Genomic DNA, 20578 nt, shown 5'->3' on the forward strand with positions numbered 1-20578 from the left:
TGCTTCAATCAAAACCTGTGAGCCACAACAGCCCATATCCCACTGGAGAATTTTTGCAGATTTCACTGGAAAATGAAGGATTTTTTCTCTGTCTGTTAAATAACCATCCATTAAAAGTTCATTGTTTTCAAATGAAGCCAAGGCTTAAAGTCCCCCAAACCCAGGACCCCTCCGGGAAGCCCCTGGGGTGGGCAGCCCCCGGCATCTCCCTCCATCAGCCCTTTTGAAGCATCTCAGGTGTCAGCCCCAAAATTGCATTACCTCGGTGTAAAGCATGACGGTGGAGCAGCTGCACCCGCAGCTGACCAGCCCTCCCCCCCCCCAAATTGGGGAAAAAGCTCGTTAGCTTGAAGCTCTGCCACTGAATATCAAATTAATGGGCTTGTTCGGGGCTAAAGTAAGTAATGGGTTGCACGGGGTGGGCTGATGCACAGTAATGGGACTGACTGATACCTCTGGAGTTTGGAGGATGAGATTCTCCTTAAAATATCTGGTTGAGATTTTGGGGATTAGCTGCGTTTTTACATGTGCCCTTCTCCAAATGGGCCTTGGTACACTTTCGGTTAATCTCTGTCCTCTTAACAGCAAAAGAAAACCCATTTTAAATAGCAGACAGATAGCTTACTTGGGGAATTCTTGGGTCCTCCCTGCCCTAATAAGATGAGAAAAATTTGGAGAAACTTTTTCAGTGTAACACCACCAAAAGAAGTCACTCTCCATCACAGCCAAATCAGTTTTGTAATATAGCAACCACTTCTGGACTGCCAGCAAAAACACTGTCAATGACAAGGGACTATCCGAACACACGCGGATCTTTCTTAGGTAGCACATCAGATTCAGTAGTAGTTGCACAGAAAAAGCAAATCAAATTAAAGTTGGGAGCAAGAGGATTTTCCAACTTACCAGATTTTCTATAGAGCTCTGAAATTCACTTATTTTCTTTAAAGTCTCTTTGTCCCTCTTTACTTCATTTATGTACATGGCCAAGTCCTTAAAAGAAAAGCAAATATTGATATTTATTTTCCAGATTCAACTAGTACCTTACCAAAACAGAAAACACGACCCTGGCTCCCTGAAGCTGCATTCCCCTCCGCTCTCAGGAGTCAGACCAGGATTCAAGCAGCAGCCCGGGACACCGTGAGCACAGGTTTTTTTGTGCTTCCACTGCTGAACCAGGCAAGTGCTGCAATTTTTATCATTTCCCAGAAGAGGGCAATGCATGAATCCAGTGCAGCACAGCAAACCCGACCCATGGCTTTTACCTGGTGAGAGCCGGGGCCAACAGCCAGCATCCCCTGCCTTTGCACCTCCGCCCGGCAGCATCCTTCCCTCCCAGCTTTCATCACCGTAATTCCCTTCATCCCCCCGAATACAAAAGCTGCGAGCCAGTCTCTGCTGTCAAAACATCCACATCTGTAAAATAACTGCTTTGGACACCTGGCTGCACGTTAGCTGTGAACAGCGTTTGACCTGGCTCTGCCTCAGTTGCTCCGGATTGCACCCGAACTGGCGAGAGCGCTGGGATGCTCACGCTCCGTCCTTCCCGGGGACACCCCGCGAAAGCATCCCCATCTCCAACACCTCTGGGCCTCCAGCATCTCCCACCACACAAAGGCTATGTTGTGAAATACGGAGACACTCGATGGAGCTTGTTCCGCCCTGAAAAATTCTTTGCTTACCCAAATTTTGACCCATCAAAGAGAAAGAACCCTATCCCTTCCATTCAAACAACTTCTTACACCCTTCGGAGCGTATTTTCTGTGTCTGCTTGCTTCTTGTCTGCTCCCTGCCTCCTTGTCCTCAACAATAGCTCTTGTCAACTTGGATTAAATCTGAACACGGGATTTTTGAAGACATCCCCTCCGGGTCAGACCTTCCTCAGCTTCCCAACATAAGAAGGGTTAATCACAGATGATAATCACAAATCTACGTGACAATACTTATAACATCACAAAATACCCCACCGGGCCGGCGGCAGGGATGGTTATGAACAATGACAAAACCAAAAGCCTTATGAAGCAGCATCTTCCATCGTGCTTGAGCTTTTGCTCCCTCCTGTACTGGCTGTCTCCTATGCAAACTGGAAACACAATCCCAGGGTCGACCGTGACTTGAAACAGGGACAGCAACGCGCAAACTGGGGCTGCGGGATTTAAGTGGGAACTTGCTTCGCCCCCACCATCACCCAGGGGCTCAGTTCTGTGCAGTCAGGTGGAGGGTCAGTACCTGCACCAAATAGCCCCATGTGCAATTTTTTTGAGCAAATCCTGCCCCTGCTTTGTGCAAACAACTACCTATGCAAAATAAAAGGGAGGTGAATCCCTTTGGGAAACATAGGTCTATTCGCCCCCCTGCACGGCTTTCGCCCCAGACAGCAGCAACGTCTGCCGCCTACCACCACCGCAGACAGAAAGGCTGGATTTGTGATGAAGAACATTACTTGTAAGTTAAGCCTTGGTTTACAGATCAATTAAAATCAAACTGCACAGCTTCCTATGCCCCTGCGGAGCCCGGTGCGGTCTGAATTGCACCTGCGCATTCCTGGCGATGGGGCGATGAAACAGAGAAACCTCACTGATGGCTATGGGCAGCTTCCTGCAAAAAATGCTGAGATTGCAGTGCAGCGGGAGCATATATACATTTATTTATTAGCAGTGGTATTGGTGGGTGCCATATTATGAGGCATAAGCAGAGTTTAATAACTGTCACCAGGTTTAGTGTTCATTTGAGGCCACGGCCATGTGTTGTGCAGCAGCGGGCTGCGAATGCAACGTCCTTCAAACAACCTTAACTTTAAAGCGACCTATATATCGGCTCTGGATCCCCGGGCTTGCAGGGAGAATGGCTGAAAAGGTCACCCAACTTATGTAAGTGCTGGGAAATGCAGTGTTGTTACAAAAGCTGCAGCTCAAAGGGAGAAAACAAAGCGACCTGAGAACACAGGAGCAAGCCCAGGGATGAATCCTGCAGTGCTCTCCAGACACAAAACCTGGATTTAATGATCATCCTCAAGTCAGATTCTGCTGACAATGATCCCACAGTGTGAGTGTGCGGGGGTATATGTATCCAAGTCAGAAAACATTTGGATGATTTTATTTTTTTGCTGCTGATGGTTTTCCTAAGATCTTGGGGGTTTCAGCTGAAAGCTCAAAAAAACTTTAAACAAAGCAAAATTTTGACACCAGAAGTCTTCATTTGTGGAAAGAGAATTTTCCCCTTAACAACAAAAAATACTTGGATAAAAGGATTCCCAACCAGCGCCTGGATAACAGCGTGCAGGCAATGCTCCGCACAGACGCGGGCACGGGCTCCCATTTCTGCAATATTCCCCAACTTGCTGATACGGCTGGAGCTCCTCCAGATCCCTCCCAGCAAAAACAAGAGCCGAATCTGGCACAGCCTCTATACACACAATAGTAATTAGTGAAAAGTAGTAGTTTGTCAACAAATACCCGCTTCCTCAGCTGCTTAAAGAGGAAGATAACAGCGATGACTACCGATCTGCTGCAAAGCAATCGCATCAACTGGCAATCAATATATACATGCATGTCCAAAAGGAGGAGACGCTGCCTTCCCTCGGGCTGTTGGATGGTTTTTCCATCTAAGTTTTTGTTTTACAGAAGCAGAGGGTCCGGCGCTGTGATGCTTCCCAAGCCCATGCAGCCCCACTGCCGCTCTCATCCTCCCGTACCTGCATCGCCTCCAAAGCCTCCTTCAGCTGTTGCTTCTCTGGTCGGTCTGATGAATGGCTGAGCAGCTCCTGGAAAAATAATTAAAAAAAAGAGTGTGGGTGTGCTCACGGGCAACGGCTGCCTGCTGCCAGGCTGGTGGCAGGGATGCCAGGGCAGGCGGCTGCGGCTGCAGCCGTAGGACGGGGAACACGCCAAGCGGCTGGTGCTCGGGAGATCTGTTACACGGAGTTGACGGGAGGAATTTCACACATAATCAGATTATATGCAAGCTTATTTTATATTCATTAACTGCCTCTCGTGGCTAACAAGTGCAGAATTACCCTAGGTCACCGTACTTTAAGAGACAGCACAAATATTATGTCGTGTTAAGTAGCTCTAGTAATTATTTCATTTGAAGAGGAGAAAAAAAAAAAACCCTCTGCATTTGGCAATGATTCACTCTCCACTGTAAAAGCCAAAAGGTGCTACAACGAGGATGGCAGCTGGAGAGAAGTGCCAAGGCTGAAATACTTACTTTTAAAAGGAGATGGTATTTCAAAACTCTTTGCATTGGAACCACCAGCAGATCTTGCAATTTAAATTTCCCGTCCTGAACCTTTAGTGTGCATTCCTGTTAAAGAAATCAATGAATCAGCAGAGAAGCAGCTGGGGGAAAACAATGGCTCTCCCACAGAAAAAGCCTCCGGTGTCCCATGGCTGTTACGTTTTCCTTCCGTAAACTCAGTTCTGATGACAAATGGCTCGTGGTCCCTGCACGCACCCAGCTGGGGCCAGGGCTCCCACCGCGGAGGTTCTCGAGGAATAAAACACAGGGGCTGGACCCAAAAATACAGACATTCTCATGCAACTGAGCTACTCCAGCTTAATGAGATACTGCTCATTAGGGGAGCACACAAATGCTCTCAGACCTCGGGAAATGTCAAATGAAACGCATTAGCTTAACTCACCTCCTCGATGGTTTGAACTAATGCATTTTATTTGTGAGGGCTGGGAGCAGGCACGCAGACAGTTGCTGTGGCTTTGCTGATAAGCATTAAGTCATTAAGATGAGCTAATGTGATCGCAGAAGTTTTGCGACTGTTACCTTCGCCCAGACCCATTTAGATAGGGGATTCTGCTGCGCTGGCTGAGACCCCCTGTGTGCCCCCCCAGAAAGACGAGGGGAGCTGCCACGAGGGAGGGAGAGAAAGGAAAAGCATGGGAGCAACTGGATGCTACAGCCACCGATCCAGAGAACACGTTTTAAAAAATTATGAAATGCAGTTTTATCCCTGAATTGGGTTGCTACTTTTGCATGGAAAATCAAAGAGCGTTTGCAGAAAATGAGGTAACGTGTACAGACAGCCCAGCAAATTCAGATTAGCATCAAGACCAAAGCAGGAATCAAAGCTGGGTAAAAACAGCAGCTCAAACAATGCATCCCTTCTGGGGCTCCTTTGATTTACCTAATATCTGGATCAGCCCCTATTTACACTAAGCCTTTACGCTGGGGAGGGAGGACAGGGGAGTAATCTGGGCATTCACCTGGGACTCGGGTTTGCCTCTGACTGTCCCTGATGCTGCGTGTGACCTTGGAAAGCCACACGGCTCCCAGCTCAGGGATGCTCAGTGCCTTTGGGTCTCCCTGCGTGACTCAAAGAGGAATTTGTCCACAGCCAATCCCACTCTAATAAAGTCACCTGGCTTGTTTTAACTTGGATAAACTCGGGGGAGGAAGGACAGAGAGCATGTCTCGGGGGGAGATGAAGGGGAAAGCAGGGGATCAGGACAAGATAACAGCCAGCTTTGTCCCCTCTCTGGGCAGCACAGACTCACCCCCACATCCCTCCCCTCTCTTGCTAAACCAAACATGCCCAGCACGCCGTTCTCAGCTCCAGCAAGTCCTTCCAAAACTTGTGACGAGGGGGGTGGACAGAACTTGGCCCCCATGTCCCCTGCCCGCTCACCTCCACCTTCTGCCTGACGTCCTCCCTGTTGGTGAGGAGGTGGTTGAGCGTGTTTTGGGCGTACTCCATGTGGCTGCAGTACTTGCCGTAAATCAGCAGCCTGTAGAGGGGGAAATCACAAATTTAATCGGAAACACTTGCTGGCAGTTATAACCTGTTATAAAAGATATATATACTTATATACAGTGAAAGGACAAGGCAAACAGCTACTCCCCCATATAACTGCTTAGCAAAGTATTAACACTCTTTTACTGTACGGCTTTTTAACATTTAAATCTTTTGAAGTTTCCAGAGCTGAAGCCCGTGGGGGTGATTCAGCTCATGATAAGCAGAAGGGGCCGAGCGGCCAAAGGAGCCCATTTTTGGAGATACGATGGCTCATCCCTCCACTCCCGAGTGGGATATATTTAACCACTGTTCCCCAAGAGCTGTGCTTTCGGAGCACCACGATAATAAAGGGAAACCCAGCTCCACACTGAAAGACCTTTCCTAGACCAGGTTACAAAGTGGCTCTACAAGAGGTACCCGCATCCCAGGTATGACAGCCCAGATATGACCTGGGGCCCCATCCCTTCCCAAGCCACCGGTCACCGCTGGTGCTCGCCTTTCCCGGGGAGCGGCTCCGACCCCCACAAGGGTCTGCAGATTAACGAAAACACGAGGAGGGGGTCTGCGCTGAACCCCTGGCAATCCAACCCTGTGGCTCCTCGGCTGCGAGTTGGCTTTTTCTCATGACTACATCATTGCCATAATCCCCTTGATGTCTCGATAGGCGCCGTGCCGCCCTGATGGCCACGTGCCAGTTTTCCAGCTGTGCCAGATTAGCACCAGGGCTTGTGAAGGCAGGACAGGGATGCGCTTCGAGACTAAAGGACAACAAAAATCCATTTCCTTAGAGTATTTCTGAATGCAGCTCGCTCAAGCCCAGGTATTCATCTCCCCAAAAGCCTTCATTTCCCAAGTCACAGCTGCTCACAGCTCAAAGAATGATTGCCACCACCGTGGCTGAGTTGTGCCCCTCTCTCTGGGGGTTTCTGGGTATTTCACCAAGTAAGGAAGAAGGCAAGAAACTCTTGATTCTTGAGACATGCCCAGAATGGATGTGGGTGTTGATAACTTGCACCTCATCAGAGAATGAGAGGCTTCAAATCCCCTTAAAACCCAAGGACACGTTTTAGAAAGCTCATTGCTCCTTGCAGGATGGGCCACAGGGAGCTAGAGATCAAGAGACTGGGTAATTTGGGAAAAGAAGTTTGTCAGAGCCTTTGAAAACACAGTGAAGCTCTGTATGGACACACCGGGCTATAAATTTAAACACCTGACACAAACAGAGCAGTTTGCTGTGGATTCCCCCTTTTTCCTCCAGTTCAGTCATTAATCCTGCACGACAGGTTTGGGTTTTCCCCCCCTTCCTTCCCATTAACTGTATTGCTGCTGATAAGACACATTTTCCATCACACGCTGCAACTCATCCATTATTTCGGGGCCTCGTCTCTCGATGGAGATGATCTGGGAGCACCTGACCCGGTGTCGCTCCGTAAACGCGGGACTCTCAGACGCCGGCAGGGAACTGAATAGAGAGATTTATGGGAGCCGCAGTCCCGGGCGAAGCAGCAGCCAGTACAGATTATTCTTCTGCCTCTTCCCCTTGACAACTTCTGAACATGCACAATAATATCTACCTTGCCAGCACTTGGAGAGTTTCAAAGAGGCTTCAGGAGCATAAATTCAAACCTCCGGCTTTCAGAAAAAGGGATTTACAAAATATTTCCTTCCAAAAAAAAACCCAAACCCCAAACCTGCAAAGCGGAGGAGCAATACATCATTTGGCTGGGACGTCTCTGAGGATGCGTAGGGAAGTAAGAGCTATTTGTCATGAATACATTTGATGGAGGAAAGTCTTATATACAGGGACCAAGTGGGGACTCTGGAGGTCCATGTTCCCTTCTTGGTGGGACAAGACCGTCTCCCCAGCTGAGCTCACCTTCTCCTCCCGCACCCCCATTGCCTTGCTGTAAAATGTGGTATCATCGTCTTTCCTGACGTGGGACAGGACCCTGCCTATTTAGACCAGGTTGCTCCAAACTCTTTATCCCCGAGAGCCTGGTTTTGGGGTCTTCTCCAAGCCAAAACTCCCCAAAAACACCAGTTTCCCACAGCACTGAGGTCCCCAAGACCCCCATGGGCTGAACGCAGCTTCGGAGCCACCATCGCCACCTCGCCAGCCGTCAGTCTGGCTCCTTCTTTCGCCTCTCAGGAAGGCTTTTAGGTCCCCTAAAAAGCTGCTTGCAAACTCCATTAGGAACTGGGTCGGTTTGTTCACCCACCTGCATGAAACCCATCAGCTACAAGGGCTCTGCTGAGCTCCCACCAGCAAATTAACGGAACCAAACACTTATTTAAAGGCTGTCAGCCCAAAAATAAGCCTCATGCTCCCACGCAGCCATACGGATCTCTCTGAGGAGTAATGTCACCTCCACGACTCCTGCCTGCGTCCCATCCCTGCTCCCTGCCTGCACAGCTCCGTCCCGAGCAGAGTCAGCAGCATGCACGGAGCTGAGCCAGGAATTAGGAGATCAAAATCACCTGAGTTTTATGAGTATTTTTAAAGTATTTGCATTCTTCTTTGAAAACTTTTTTTTATATAATCCAGAAAACATTCCCTTTCTAAAAAGAGGCACTGTGAATGATGAATATGTGACCTTACGGTGTATTATTAATGCAGATGGTATTTCTGGAGTTATTGACTTCTGAATGGCATTTCTGTGTCTAGACACTGGTTTAATCACAGTGAAATAACACCCTGGCACGATTCCACAATGAATCAGGCCTTTGATTAGTATTAAGGATATTAAAGGCTTTTATTAACCTTATCTTTGTGTTCTGGTGTACTCCTGCTTGCAGCTGCCAAAACACAGAATCTATTATGTTTGCGAAAGCAACTTTTACATTTATTCATCATGCAATAGGTGCAGGACAAGAGCAGTGCCAAATATGCGATTTTTTTAAAGTGAGCAATCACTTTGATCTAACCAGAGCAAAGCCTTCCCTGCAAAGGAGTCATCCTACCACATCACAGGCCCTCAAAGCCCCGCTGCTGCTTGCAGGAGAAGACTACACTAAACCCTTGAAAGCGAGTGAGGTTTTACTCCATCCCGACTCGCCGTAATCGTAGCATTCCTCTCTTTAGCCCCTCTGATACATCCCTGTAAACGCATTCTACGTTCAGCCTGCAAAACAGCCGGTCTCATATGGGATGCTGTGAGCCCAGCAAAATTCCGCTGCAGACAGGGGCTTGCATGAAAAAGCATCCACGGGAGCCACAGTGACTTAGCCAGGTTGATCAGAGAGGAGATGTCCCAGCCCCTGCCCCTGGGTGACCAGACACGGTTGTGGCTGGATTTGGTTGCTTAAGTGTCGGCACCAAGTGATGTTTCGGCTGCCTGAGAGCATCTACCTGCAGAGGATGCAAAACTGGTCTGCTGTGACAGGCATTTCTGTTCCAAACTCTGAAACGGACCCTGCAAATATTAACCCATATCTATTAAAACTGGAGCTGCCTAAAGACTGGGTTTCCTTTACCTCTCTTTGAATTCCAGAAACACTTTTGCCAGGCTGCTTCCTCCAGACATCATAGAGACATCGATGGCTCTCAGGAAACTGAAGTGCACTTTAATTAGGTCCTAAAACGATGAAACAATCAATACTTTAAACAGATCCGAAGCGAGTGGGCAAACAGAGCCTAAAGAAATGCACATTCACTACTTAATCAGGCAGTCATTCTCTCTTCTTTTTTCTTCCTCTTTTTAGCTGTTTTTAAAATAAGTCATTCTGGTGAGATGCAGCCCTAAAGGGCCAGGAGAGCAAGGGTGTAATTCCGCCAGGAGGTTATACAGTGATAAATGCCCCAGGATTCCACGTGTACTAAAGTCCCTTTTGCAGGTCTGGAGGGAGCAGAGGAGACGGGCAGGCTCCGACCCAGACCTCGTGCAAACCAGCGTAGAAATAAATCCCTTCATCACAGTGTGCCCAAACCATCTCTAAGTACAGCTAAAATACACAGCCCCAGCCCTGGAACATCCTCCGTATAAAATTGTTTTCTTACCTAGAGTTCATATAATCCGCAACTCTAAAATTGAGTGTTAAAAAATATCTCCTAAACCCGTTCAAGCTCCACAGCACATGAAGGACTGAACCTCTGTACAGCTGAATGCACAAATCTAACGTGAAATCTGAAAGCCTTCTCTTAAGCAGGAAGAGGGCTGAGCTGCTGTGAAAAGAACAAAGATTTAAGCCACAGTGTCTATGCCGTTACCTCCAAATTGATAAAAATAGCTTCCATGTCTTGGGGAGTCAGTACCAGCCTCAGTGGGTTCATATAGTTCTGCAAGAGGTAAATGGAAAAGGAATTGAAATACTGGAGAGGAGTGAACAAGTTTCCTTCTGCGCAAGTGAGAGATTTTTCCCCACTTCACGTGAATTTAAGCACTTGCAAAGGCAGGTGAACGACAACGCGTTTGGCAAGACGGGGCTGTGCCAGGGACCCACGCAGGAGCCCGGAACCCCCGTGGGCGCATCTTCCCCCCGAGCTCCCCTTGGCCCCCGCGGCACTTCCAGGCACGGGAAGGTGCAAGACCCCCACCCGTGGGTGGGCGCAGCCCCCTCGCCCGCTAAATCTACGGGGAGAGGAATTTAAATGCGCACAGTTTCTTCACCTCGCTGCAGTTCTTGGCTGCAGTTGGGAAGCGCTCGGAAACATCTTTTCAGCACTTTGATTATCTCACTAGAATTTTGCCCTTGAAAAAGCGCCGGTGATGTGATTACATTGGAAATGCCTTTCTGAACAAATACATATTAATAGAAACGTCTACATGACTTGTAACTACAAAAAAGCCCCGATGCAATGCACCAAAGACAGGACCCTCTACCCATAACATGCTGTCAGAACCTACTAAGCCTTCACAAGCTTTTTTAATGGATGTCAAAGCGATAATTTAACTCTTCCTTTACACTGAACCAGAAGGGCTGTGGCTGTTTCCAAGGCATGAGGGTTATTTTCATAAATGACATGTACGTTGGGACATTTTCATGGAAAACGGGAAATGTCGTTTCATCGCGCCGGTTTTGCTCACAGCTTCTTTGTGGGAACTTTCAGCCGACAGAGGCAAATAATTGCAAAAGGGGAGGAAACAAAAGCGTTAGGGTGATTAATAATGGCAGCTTGATTTTCACTATTGTTCTTCATTCCTGCTGCTTTCCCTGGAGCAGAAACCACCTCCAGGCTCCAGCCATATCCATGACTCTGCTGTCTTGCTGAGGTGTTAGTTTTTATTGTTATTTAAAAGAAAGGCACAACAATAATTTATCAAAACTAATTAAAACCCATGAATTTAAGCAGCAAAACATTACTTTTAATCCAATTAGTTTCAATGACAAGTCAGCACAGCTTCAGTACTTTTGAAAAACACCCAGAATAAAGAAATTATTCTGTAGCAATCAAAGCGATAAGGTATCTGCAAACACGGTTCTTATCTGTGAGACCGGCCTGGCTGAGCGAGGAGTCTCTTACGCTGGGGTAGGAGGGACACAGCAGGATGGTTTTCAGCCTATTTCCAGTATGCAGCAATCAGAAAAAAATATGCTGTTTGGCTTCTACAGTTACAGGCTGCACATTTGTGCTTGTCAGTATGGGTTTTCTGGATCCCCCTTCTCTCTAATTTTACATGTGAATGCATCAATCCTGTCTCATCACATCTGCCAGCTCTCGCAGCGCAAACTAATACAGCGAGATTAATGCAAGATCAAGTGATGATGTGGAAGGCGATGGTACAGAAAAGATGGCTCAGTTCTTACCTTTTCTATATCTTCAAGTGTTTTGTAGTATTTAGCCTCAGTTTCTTGGATCTCTAGCAAACAGCAATTTCTTTTGTCATCTTCTGTCATTCCCATTTTCTAGAAAAAGGAAAAATAACACATGGTCAGATACTCTTAACAGTGGTCCAGCAACCTGCTCATGTGGAGCAGAGCTCCAGTTCAGCCTTCGGTGACAGCAAACAAGCACAAGTTTGGAAAGTCAGGGAAGTACTGTTACTGGTTTATGTTAAAAGAAACTATTTTTATCCAAAAAAATTAGGAAGGAACCCTGGCTGTACTATTCAATATGTTTCAACATGGCAAGCATTACATTTTTTGCATTTATTATAGCCACATCACCAAAGACTATCAGCTAAAGAATAAATAAGAGATAAATGCTGGTTCTCCCCATTTTTTTTGCTAAAGATGAAACTCACAACAGAGCCTAAATGGGTCATAAATAATACGTTAGACTTATACAAATCCCCTGCCATGGTTGCCAATTCTCATGATTTTAGGTCAAATCTGATAATACATGTTTTTCTTAAAGTCCCAACTCCTGGAGTCACTTCTCTTGCTTTTACACCTGTAAAGAGGAGCTGAAAACACGTGTTGGGAGGTGCTGCACTTGTCCATGCAGTCTCTGAACCTCGGAGGTGATTCAGTGAGTGGGTTTTAATGATCATGCACAGGAACAGACACCCTCTGTACACCCCCTTATAACTCACAGCTCATCCCTATCAGCTGGATGGAAAACAATATTTTAATCAATGTGTCTTACCTGCATGTATCTAATCTGAAGCATGCAGAAATATAACAAACCAATTAGCATTAAACACTTGCTATTGCAACAAATCTTAAAAAAAAATCCAATATTTAGACAGATATGTGGGTGCTTGTATTAAAAATAGACTCTTTTGCCCAAGGAAGGGGAGGAAATGGAGTCAGAGCCACCGACTCCATCGCTGCCCAGTGATGTCTAGGGAAACATAAAACATTGTGGAGGGAACAGTGAAAAATTGCCAATCGCACCGACCCTAATCCTGCACTACCTGGCTGCTGGACACCTACATGGTGGGAGCCTTCCTCTGTTTTTCCCATTTATGCAAGAAATTCCTACCAAAACCTTCCCCAGGGACAGTTCTTGGGCCAAACAGCTTCTGCAGCTGATGGCAACATGGTAAAAACACCGGTGGCCAACGAGCTGTGCTGACTCCAGCATTGCCACCAGTGTCCATGAAGAGCTCCAAGGGCTTTGGCAGGATCAGTGGGAATATTTTGTGCCCGACTCCTTGATCCAGACAGGTTTTCGGTGCACAGGGAGCTCCTCAGGCTGCAGACAAGGCGCAAAGGGATGAAATGCCTCAACCACCATTGTCATGGTCTTCGTACCACTTGCAGCCAAGCCCGGTTGAGGTGAGAAATCAGAGCACGGCACAGCTCGGCTCGTTTGCCGGGCTCCGTGGGGTGAAGCCCTGCCTTCCCAGCCTCCCAGCACCTCGTCTGGCACAGCCACACATCCCGCTCCGGGGATTTAATTGATCGGTGAACTTGTCCATTGATCCTGCTTCGTTACGGGGAGGTACGTACTGTTTGCAGCTAGGAGACGGTAATTAGAGTCTGAACAACGCCTGGGGGTGGCAAATATCAGAGGGTGGGAGAAAATTTGGAAGGTCACACTCGGGTGGGAAAGTCCCTTCCAGCTCTGCATCAGCAGAAGCCAGGGCAGCCCATCTCCTCGGCGCTGCGGACACAGGTAGCAGAGGTGGCTGTGAGCATCTCTAGGGAGATGCGAGGGCCATCGGCACCTTCCTGGCTCATCCACGGCGCATGATATTTGCACCAGAGCTCTTGGAGTTAATCCAAGTCCCTCCGTGAGGCTGTGCATGCTGCACACCCAGGTTTCCCCATCATCGAAAGGCTTTTAGAGATGATGAATGGGGTCAGCTGCTTGTCCCTAAAGCCACACGGGTCCCTGCTGCCCCAGAAAGCTCCGCTGTAAATGTCTACCTGCTCCAAGACACTCAGGCAGGAGCGGCAGCAGGTACAAACAAATGCCGGATCCTCCATGCAGAGATATGTCAGTGCTTGCCCCGATCTAAAAATACCCGTGGCAGACACGGCACATCTGGCTGATGGAGCAGGCAGAGCCACCGCGCTCCCCTTTCCCCAGAAAGGGCTGAAGTGACACACGCTGCCTTGGCTCAGCAGCAAATTGCTATTTTTAGCTTATCTTATTAGCTCTCCCTTTCCTTTCCTCCTCCCCAAACTCCTTCAGACAATGTGATGGGCTGGGAAACTCCTCGGAGAAACCCCTCCGGGCCAGCACCATCCCAGCTTGGCTTATTTTTACCTCTCACGAGGCAGCTCGGTTTTGAGGAGCGATGCAAAGCAATTCGCTTCCCTGCAGCGTAACCTGTCATTGGCAGATACTTATTTATTTAATTGAATCCTCTCCCTTCCCTTCCCATCAGGTGTGGCTTTAAAAAATGCATATGAATTGTTACCATGGGCTGCTGAACTTCCACTCTGATGATATCTTCATAGATATCATCGCCTTCATCTTCACAGGGGACGCAGTCATAAATATCCTCCCCCAGATCATGTTCGCTGGAATGAGAAGGAGAGCGATTTAGCGATAATAAAGAGGGTACATTCACTGTCACTTGATCAGGCAAACCAATAACTGCTCTCACACCAAGGAGGGAGGATAACCACGATAATAAGAAAATCCTCCTGGCCCACAGCACTGGCATGTTCAGTCCACATTCTCTGCTTGCATTAGGCGTCTCTGTTTTTCCTGGATTGGTACCTGCCGCACATCGCTTTCTGTTTGCTGGAGGCTAGAAAAGGTGAAACGCTGCTCAACACGAGTGGGGATTGCAGCCAAGAAGCCGCGCCGAGCCCCGTGCCAGGCGCGCCTGCGGTGCCCAGTCCATTGTGCTCTGCCAGCTCTGCCCCTGCAGAATTTTTGCTCGGCACTAACCGGCTGGGTCGAGACGGACCCACCAGCCAAGCGTCCCAGCGGGACCTTCTGAGCCGCCGCAGGCAACCGGGTCCAGCTCCACCTGCCTCTGAAGATGCCCACAGCCTCCTGTTCATCTCCTGCCTCTCCTCTTCGGGGCAAGGAACAGCTCTTGTGTCAGTGACTTTTAACTAGATCGTACTTAAAAAGGCTTCCTTCGTGCCAAAGAAACCACCTCCCTTCCCCCCATTAGGGCTGCAAACTGTCATAGGAGCCCATATCCATTCAAACCAGTGAGCAAATACTAAATAATCACCCAAAGGCTCCATGCAGTAGGTAGAAGCATCCCAGCCCTGCCTCGCTGAGGGGGGAAGTGTGACGGGGCTGAGCCGACCCCCCTGGGCTGTGCACAGACCCGCAGCAACACCCGGACCAGCCACAGGCACCACATCCAGGTTTAAAAGCTCTGGATCCAGTTTTTTGGGCGATGCGCCAACTCCCACGAAGCACAATAGGAGAGGAGGGAGAGACTCTCCTGATCACCATAGGGCAATCTCACCAAACACTCAGCTCCGTGATACTAAGCCCCAATGCTGAGCAGAGCCCAATAATAATATTTACATCTGAGATAAATTAAGCAGCAAAAAAGTCATGTTTTCAGAACTGGCCATATCACTTAGGAGACGCCCCTGCAAGCACAGGCTTTAAAGGCATCACTAAGACATAGTGCCCAACTTGTATTTAAAGGTGATGGCGTCAGGTACTTAATTGTCAACTGAGCCTCTACAAATGCCCCCAGGGGCTCCTAAGTCTTAGAACACTTTTGAAAATTCAACCCATAATAAATACCAATTAACAATAATAATTTTAGCGCTTAGATGTACAGGTGCTGATTGCTAATGGCTCCCACTGAAGTCAACCCCACGGGATCAGGACAGTGTGAAATGCTGGAATATCAAACAGTGTTCACATATTTTACGAGCTCTCTTTCAACATGGGTATTAATTAAACACCAATATATTCAGGTGTAAAACTCTGCTCAAACTGTAACACTCGACATCTCTATATTATACAGCATGGAACAGCAGAGCACATCTGTTTGCAAAACTGGGCTTTATTTCTTTCCTAAATACAGTTCTTTCTATTTTTAAAAACAGATTTATTTAATAAAAGTTTGGGGGTTTTAAATAAATACACTGGCATGATGTATCCATCCCATTCTTCCATAGTGATGCATTGCAGCTGCTGTAATAATGCCCACTAATAGCTGGTGATCCATCTTCCCCTTCCCAAGCGTTGCCGTCACCGTTATTATCTGTACCAATATTTATATTCTCAGCTCTGCTCCTTATCCAGAGCAAGTAAGTCCCGGTTCCTGATTAATCTTCCCTTCCCACCCGCACCTCTCGGATTGCTGGCTGCCTCTCCATACATCATTTCCCTGGCTCGAGGGTCGTTAGGAAACGTATGGTCGGGTTAATGTCGCGAACACAAGCCCGGCTGGGTATGATATGACCATGAGGAGTGCCGCGGTGATGCTGCTGCCAGAGCAGAACCGGCTTTGTGTGACGGCTGCGCACCATCAGCCGCGAGAGTGCTTAGCAATTCTTTTAGGCTATGTGCAGAAGGAGAAGACAGCATCTTCAGGTGTCCCCGCAAAGCCCTGCATCCTGAGCATCATCTGGACCCGCTCTCCTGCACGCAAGCACAACCGGGCGCCACATCCAAGCCTCAGACCCCAGCGCTTCCCACCCCCAGCCCGGACAAACTCTCCTTTTCTCCCCCACCAAGGAGCCACAAACTCTGGACGGCGGCCGGGCACGCACCAGGATACCACTGTGAGAAACCCAGGCAGCAGCGCGGGATGCTGAAGGAGTTTTGCTAAATCACGGGCTGCCTGGACCAAGCCTGGAGAAGGAGGGGTGCCCCAAGGACCTGGCCCTACTCGGAGCTCCTCTGGGCCACCAGGAAAGGGGCAGAAACACCTACCGAGGGACAACACAGCGAATTTGCCCACACAACTGCCAAGAGCCACCTGACACGACCACTGCACCCATCACAGGGGGCCACATCCTGACAGCACCTTGAGGCTCTCATTGCTCTAACTACGGGGCCAAGCCCCTGCTGCTCCACTTGTTCTTGCTCATCAACACCAGGACGAGCCCTTCTCATCTCCAATTTCTGGCCTGAGGCAAAAAATAGGGACAACTCCTTTGCCCTGGGGCCGTCTAGAAAGACACCTCCATTGCAGAGCGTAGGGGAGAGGCACTAGAGATGCTCCAACCTGACAGCCATGGTGGTATTAAACCCACAATATCTTTGCCCAACGGACCCTTATTTATTAAAACACATTCCTAGTACATCTCTGAGAAACACCAGAGGTTGCCAATTTTATGGAGAGCAGTAAAACATGCAGATTAGCCTCGCCCGGAGCAGCCGGCGAGCAGCCGAGCTTTGCCGGCGCACACATGGCTGTTGCCGCCGCTGCTTTGCACGTGTTGATTTTCATCGGACTCCACATTTTGTCTGTCAGAGTTGAAAATACGCACACACACCCCATCACACAAAAAGGGAACAGGTATCAGGATGATTTTAGCCAGTGGCAACCTAAGAACACGCTAAATCCTAAATGCCATAAGGGGAGGGAAAGCAGGGTAGGTATTTTCCGTTTAGCACGGTCCCCTGCTGCGGGAGGCAATAAATCCAGCATCCCAAGCATGTCACGCATAGACTGAACAATTTGAGCAAGGAAGGCCAGATCCTCACCTTGCTCTTCACAAAGAAAAGCAATTTACTCCTTCAATAAAAGCAGCAGAGTCTGCGAGTTACCAGTGGGTATCAGAGCCTACAATCTACTGCCTGGATTAGGAGATTCATTGACAGCTCTGGGTTTAGGAAAGGGATTTTATCCGCCCTTCAGAGTTAACGCCAGCATTGGCAATTGCTGTTATTAGGATGGATGTAACCAGCTTTGGGCTGGCAGCATCTTGCCTAGCCAGGAAAGCTCATTCAAAGCAAAAAGAATACAAGAAATCTAAGGCAATTTCAGGCAGAAACAGTGCTTTTGGCTGAGCTCTTCCTCCCTGGCAATGCCCGCTCTGTGCCAATGCCCTCCCAAGCAGGCAGCGGCCACGCCAAGGAGCAGCTCCCTTAACAGAGGGACCGATGCCAGGCTGCTGCCGTGGAGTAAGGGACAGGCAGGGACAGGGAAGGAGCGAGCTGGGGAAGGGCAGGATCCCTCCGTGACCCCTGGCACCTCCAGGTGCCATCTCCCTAACCAGGATGCCAACGCTGAGTTAGTTTGAGGAAGAACCTCACTGCCCTGGGTGAAGGCACTGGTCCCACTGGTCCCACCACTGGGAACCAGCCCTCCAGAGAGCAGCACTGGGCCAAAACAGTGGGCACAGGCTGCATTTGGGCTCTGGGAGAAGATGAGCTCCGGACTGGGCTGCCCACACCAGGGGATGGGTGCAGGGGGCCCACGATGTCCCAATAAATAGTCTGCAGCAGGTCCACTATGCTACAGGAATGCTGCGCACCATGTTTGCAACGACACCGTGGATGAGGAGGTAAGTGGGGAAGCTCTGAGGGTCTCGAGGGCCACTGAAGGACCTCTTCATCCATAAAAGATGCTCTGGGAAGTTGATGAGTTTGTACCAGCCTCAAGAATTCAAGGATGAGCCTCAGGGCAAACCCACCGTGCCAAAACCCTGTCCAAACCACGGCGCTGCTTTCGCTCCGCTGATGAAAGAGCCAGAACCACCGGGAAGAGGAAAAGAGAAAGGAGGAGGAGGGAGAAGGAGCTAAAATAAGACAACCAAAAGACAACCCCAAATCTCCAGCCCTGTGGCTGAGGTTAAGAGCCAGAAGACCTCAGACCCACCGCCAGGTCCAGGCTGGAAGTGCATTTGCAGGGTCCCTGAGACAGCTGCCCAGCAGCTGCGAGGCTCCATTTCGCCCCAGTAATCCTCCACTTTCTCATTCTTACTCTGCACTTACAGCTATAAATAGACAGTTCCTCTGACCAACCCCTTCATTCACGGTCTCCGTCAGACGAGGACAAGCAGAGTCCTATATTTGCAGCACATCTGGCAGGCTTAGGTTTCAGGGTGAAGGAGTGCAAGATGTGCAGCCGTCGGACTGGAGATCTTGCAGGGTTTTAATTAGCCACATTGCACTTGGATGGAGACACGTGTCTGGAAACAGCAAAAGAAGCCTTTTGCCATCTATTTTACTCAGGTCTTATGTTCTCCATTCAAAGCGGAATGTTATAATCCCAGGAATGAGCCTCACACAGTTAGAGCAACTAACATGATCCTAGAAACGGCGCAAGCAGGACATATAAAAATCTTTACTGGTGACAAAGAAGAAAAGACACGTTTACCAGCGCTATGGCTCGAGTGCCTTGTACCACGAAGCCATTTATTTAACTGGCTGGCGTGCGTGGTTTTTCCAACACAGCAAAAATAATGAGAAAAGTGGCAGCTAACTTATCATCTCACCTTGGCTTCTCTATTCATTACTTTTTCTAATGCACTTGAGGAATTCTGCTGATCACATCACTATTTTGGAAGATACGAGGAGGCAACACTGGTGACAGCAGTGAAAGAAGTAGGAGAAACTTCAGCAAGAAGCTCTTGGCAGGAGCCAGGTTGTTGGCAGAGCCTGGGCCCAAACAAGTTGCATCGCTTGAGAAATTGAGGCCAGGCAGATCTTCTGCAACTCCCCTTCTCTACAATGAAAGGTTTGGAAATACACGACTACCGCTAATACTCTCGTTGGGGATAAAAGCCCAGCGAGCTGCGGCTCGAAACAAGACCGGGGGACACCGACCTGCGGGACGAAGCCCCTCCGGGGGCACACACCGGCTCCAGCGCAGGGTTTGGCAGGGACCTGCTTTGCTTAAAACACTTTCTTTGTCCTTTTTGCAACGCTACAACTTCTCCCCTCAAAGCAATTCACTTTTAAAGGAAAAAAAGGAGGTAAAAGTTATGCAAGTTGAAGGTTTCATGTCAAATCATTCACAGCACTTCTGCCTGACTCTGAATTCTTCAAATAGCTACCAAACGACCCAAACCCCAGCCCACATGTAATCCACCGAGCCTGCTGGGCTTCGTGCCAGCGCCGAGGGACAGCGCCGTGAAGTGCAGAAGGTTCACGATTAAGAAGGTTCTGGTGCTGTACGGAGGATCAGGCTTAATTGCTCTCATAAATTTAATGAGACCAAATAACTGGAGAGCGCTTAAGTGGCAGCAGAGAAAATTTAGGTTAAATGTTAAGTATAACTTCAGAAGTACCAGAATGGTTTGGGGCAGCTGAAACAGCCATCAAGAGAGATGGAAAAGCAGCTGGTGGGGAAGATATTCAGCAGTAAGGTGGATAACTGCCCAGTGCCGTCAGTGGCCAGAAGCCGTAGCCGTACGGAAGGTGGCAGCTCACACCCCTGCAGACCCATGGGAGCTTCATCAGGACAAGGGTCGCTTTGATTTTTGGGGGCAGGCTCCAGCAAACGTGCCTGCGTGTTGCCGTTGCAAAGCTCTGCTCGTTTCCTGGGCAAACTCCCCCAAAACCGGCTGCTGCTGTAGGGTCTGGCATTAGGGCACGCTGAAATAAATCAGGCAGCAGAGGACAAACGTCCCTTTACTGCTCCTCCCAGTATCGATCAGGCACCACTTGCAAACTGGCCAGCCCTTGCCATCTGCCTGGGCTCTCTGCAGGCTGCCATCTGGCCTAAGGCAAAGCAAACCGAGGGGCCAGCGGGCTGAAGACAGGGAATTTGAGAACTTTCTAGCTCCCCTGATACCCTTTTAGTTTCCCTTGCCCTTTCCATCACCAATTGTTCTTTTGTTTTGGGGGTTTTGCTTTTTTTTTTTTTTTTTAAAATAAATAGCTGTTTCCAGGCAATTATCTGCCTTGATCTGCTGGCTGGCTGACCCAGCACCGGGGATCTGCATGCAGCCCAGCATTATCTCTGCAATACCCCAAAGGTGAAAACACAATGGGTTCATCAAGGCATGAACATCCTTTATACGCACCAGCACCCTGCGGCCACCCCGCGCTTGCACGCTGACAGCTTGTTTCTGCAGCGCATGTAAACGGCCCTCGTGGCACTGTTATCGATC

The 20578-nt window shown here is 48.8% G+C and overlaps 1 protein-coding gene across 6 annotated transcripts in view; it reads right to left on the bottom strand.

The window, feature by feature from the left end:
* The window catches only part of VAV2 (vav guanine nucleotide exchange factor 2), a 154107-nt gene that overhangs the window by 15057 nt on the left and 118472 nt on the right, over positions 1–20578 (bottom strand). For 4 of the 6 annotated variants that reach the window (XM_069770997.1, XM_069770998.1, XM_069770992.1 and 1 more), the window contains exons 5-13: positions 13999–14101; positions 12273–12287; positions 11492–11590; positions 9954–10022; positions 9221–9321; positions 5639–5738; positions 4207–4302; positions 3692–3760; positions 904–990 (exon numbers count right to left, since the gene is read on the bottom strand). In XM_069770997.1, coding sequence (XP_069627098.1) covers positions 904–990; positions 3692–3760; positions 4207–4302; positions 5639–5738; positions 9221–9321; positions 9954–10022; positions 11492–11590; positions 12273–12287; positions 13999–14101 — 739 coding nt within the window. The remainder of the gene's footprint in view (positions 1–903; positions 991–3691; positions 3761–4206; positions 4303–5638; positions 5739–9220; positions 9322–9953; positions 10023–11491; positions 11591–12272; positions 12288–13998; positions 14102–20578) is intronic. The other 2 variants (XM_069770994.1, XM_069770996.1) reach the window with 1 other exon arrangement.

This window comes from Haliaeetus albicilla, chromosome 26 (genome assembly GCF_947461875.1).
Source record: "Haliaeetus albicilla chromosome 26, bHalAlb1.1, whole genome shotgun sequence".
Lineage (NCBI taxonomy): Eukaryota > Metazoa > Chordata > Aves > Accipitriformes > Accipitridae > Haliaeetus > Haliaeetus albicilla.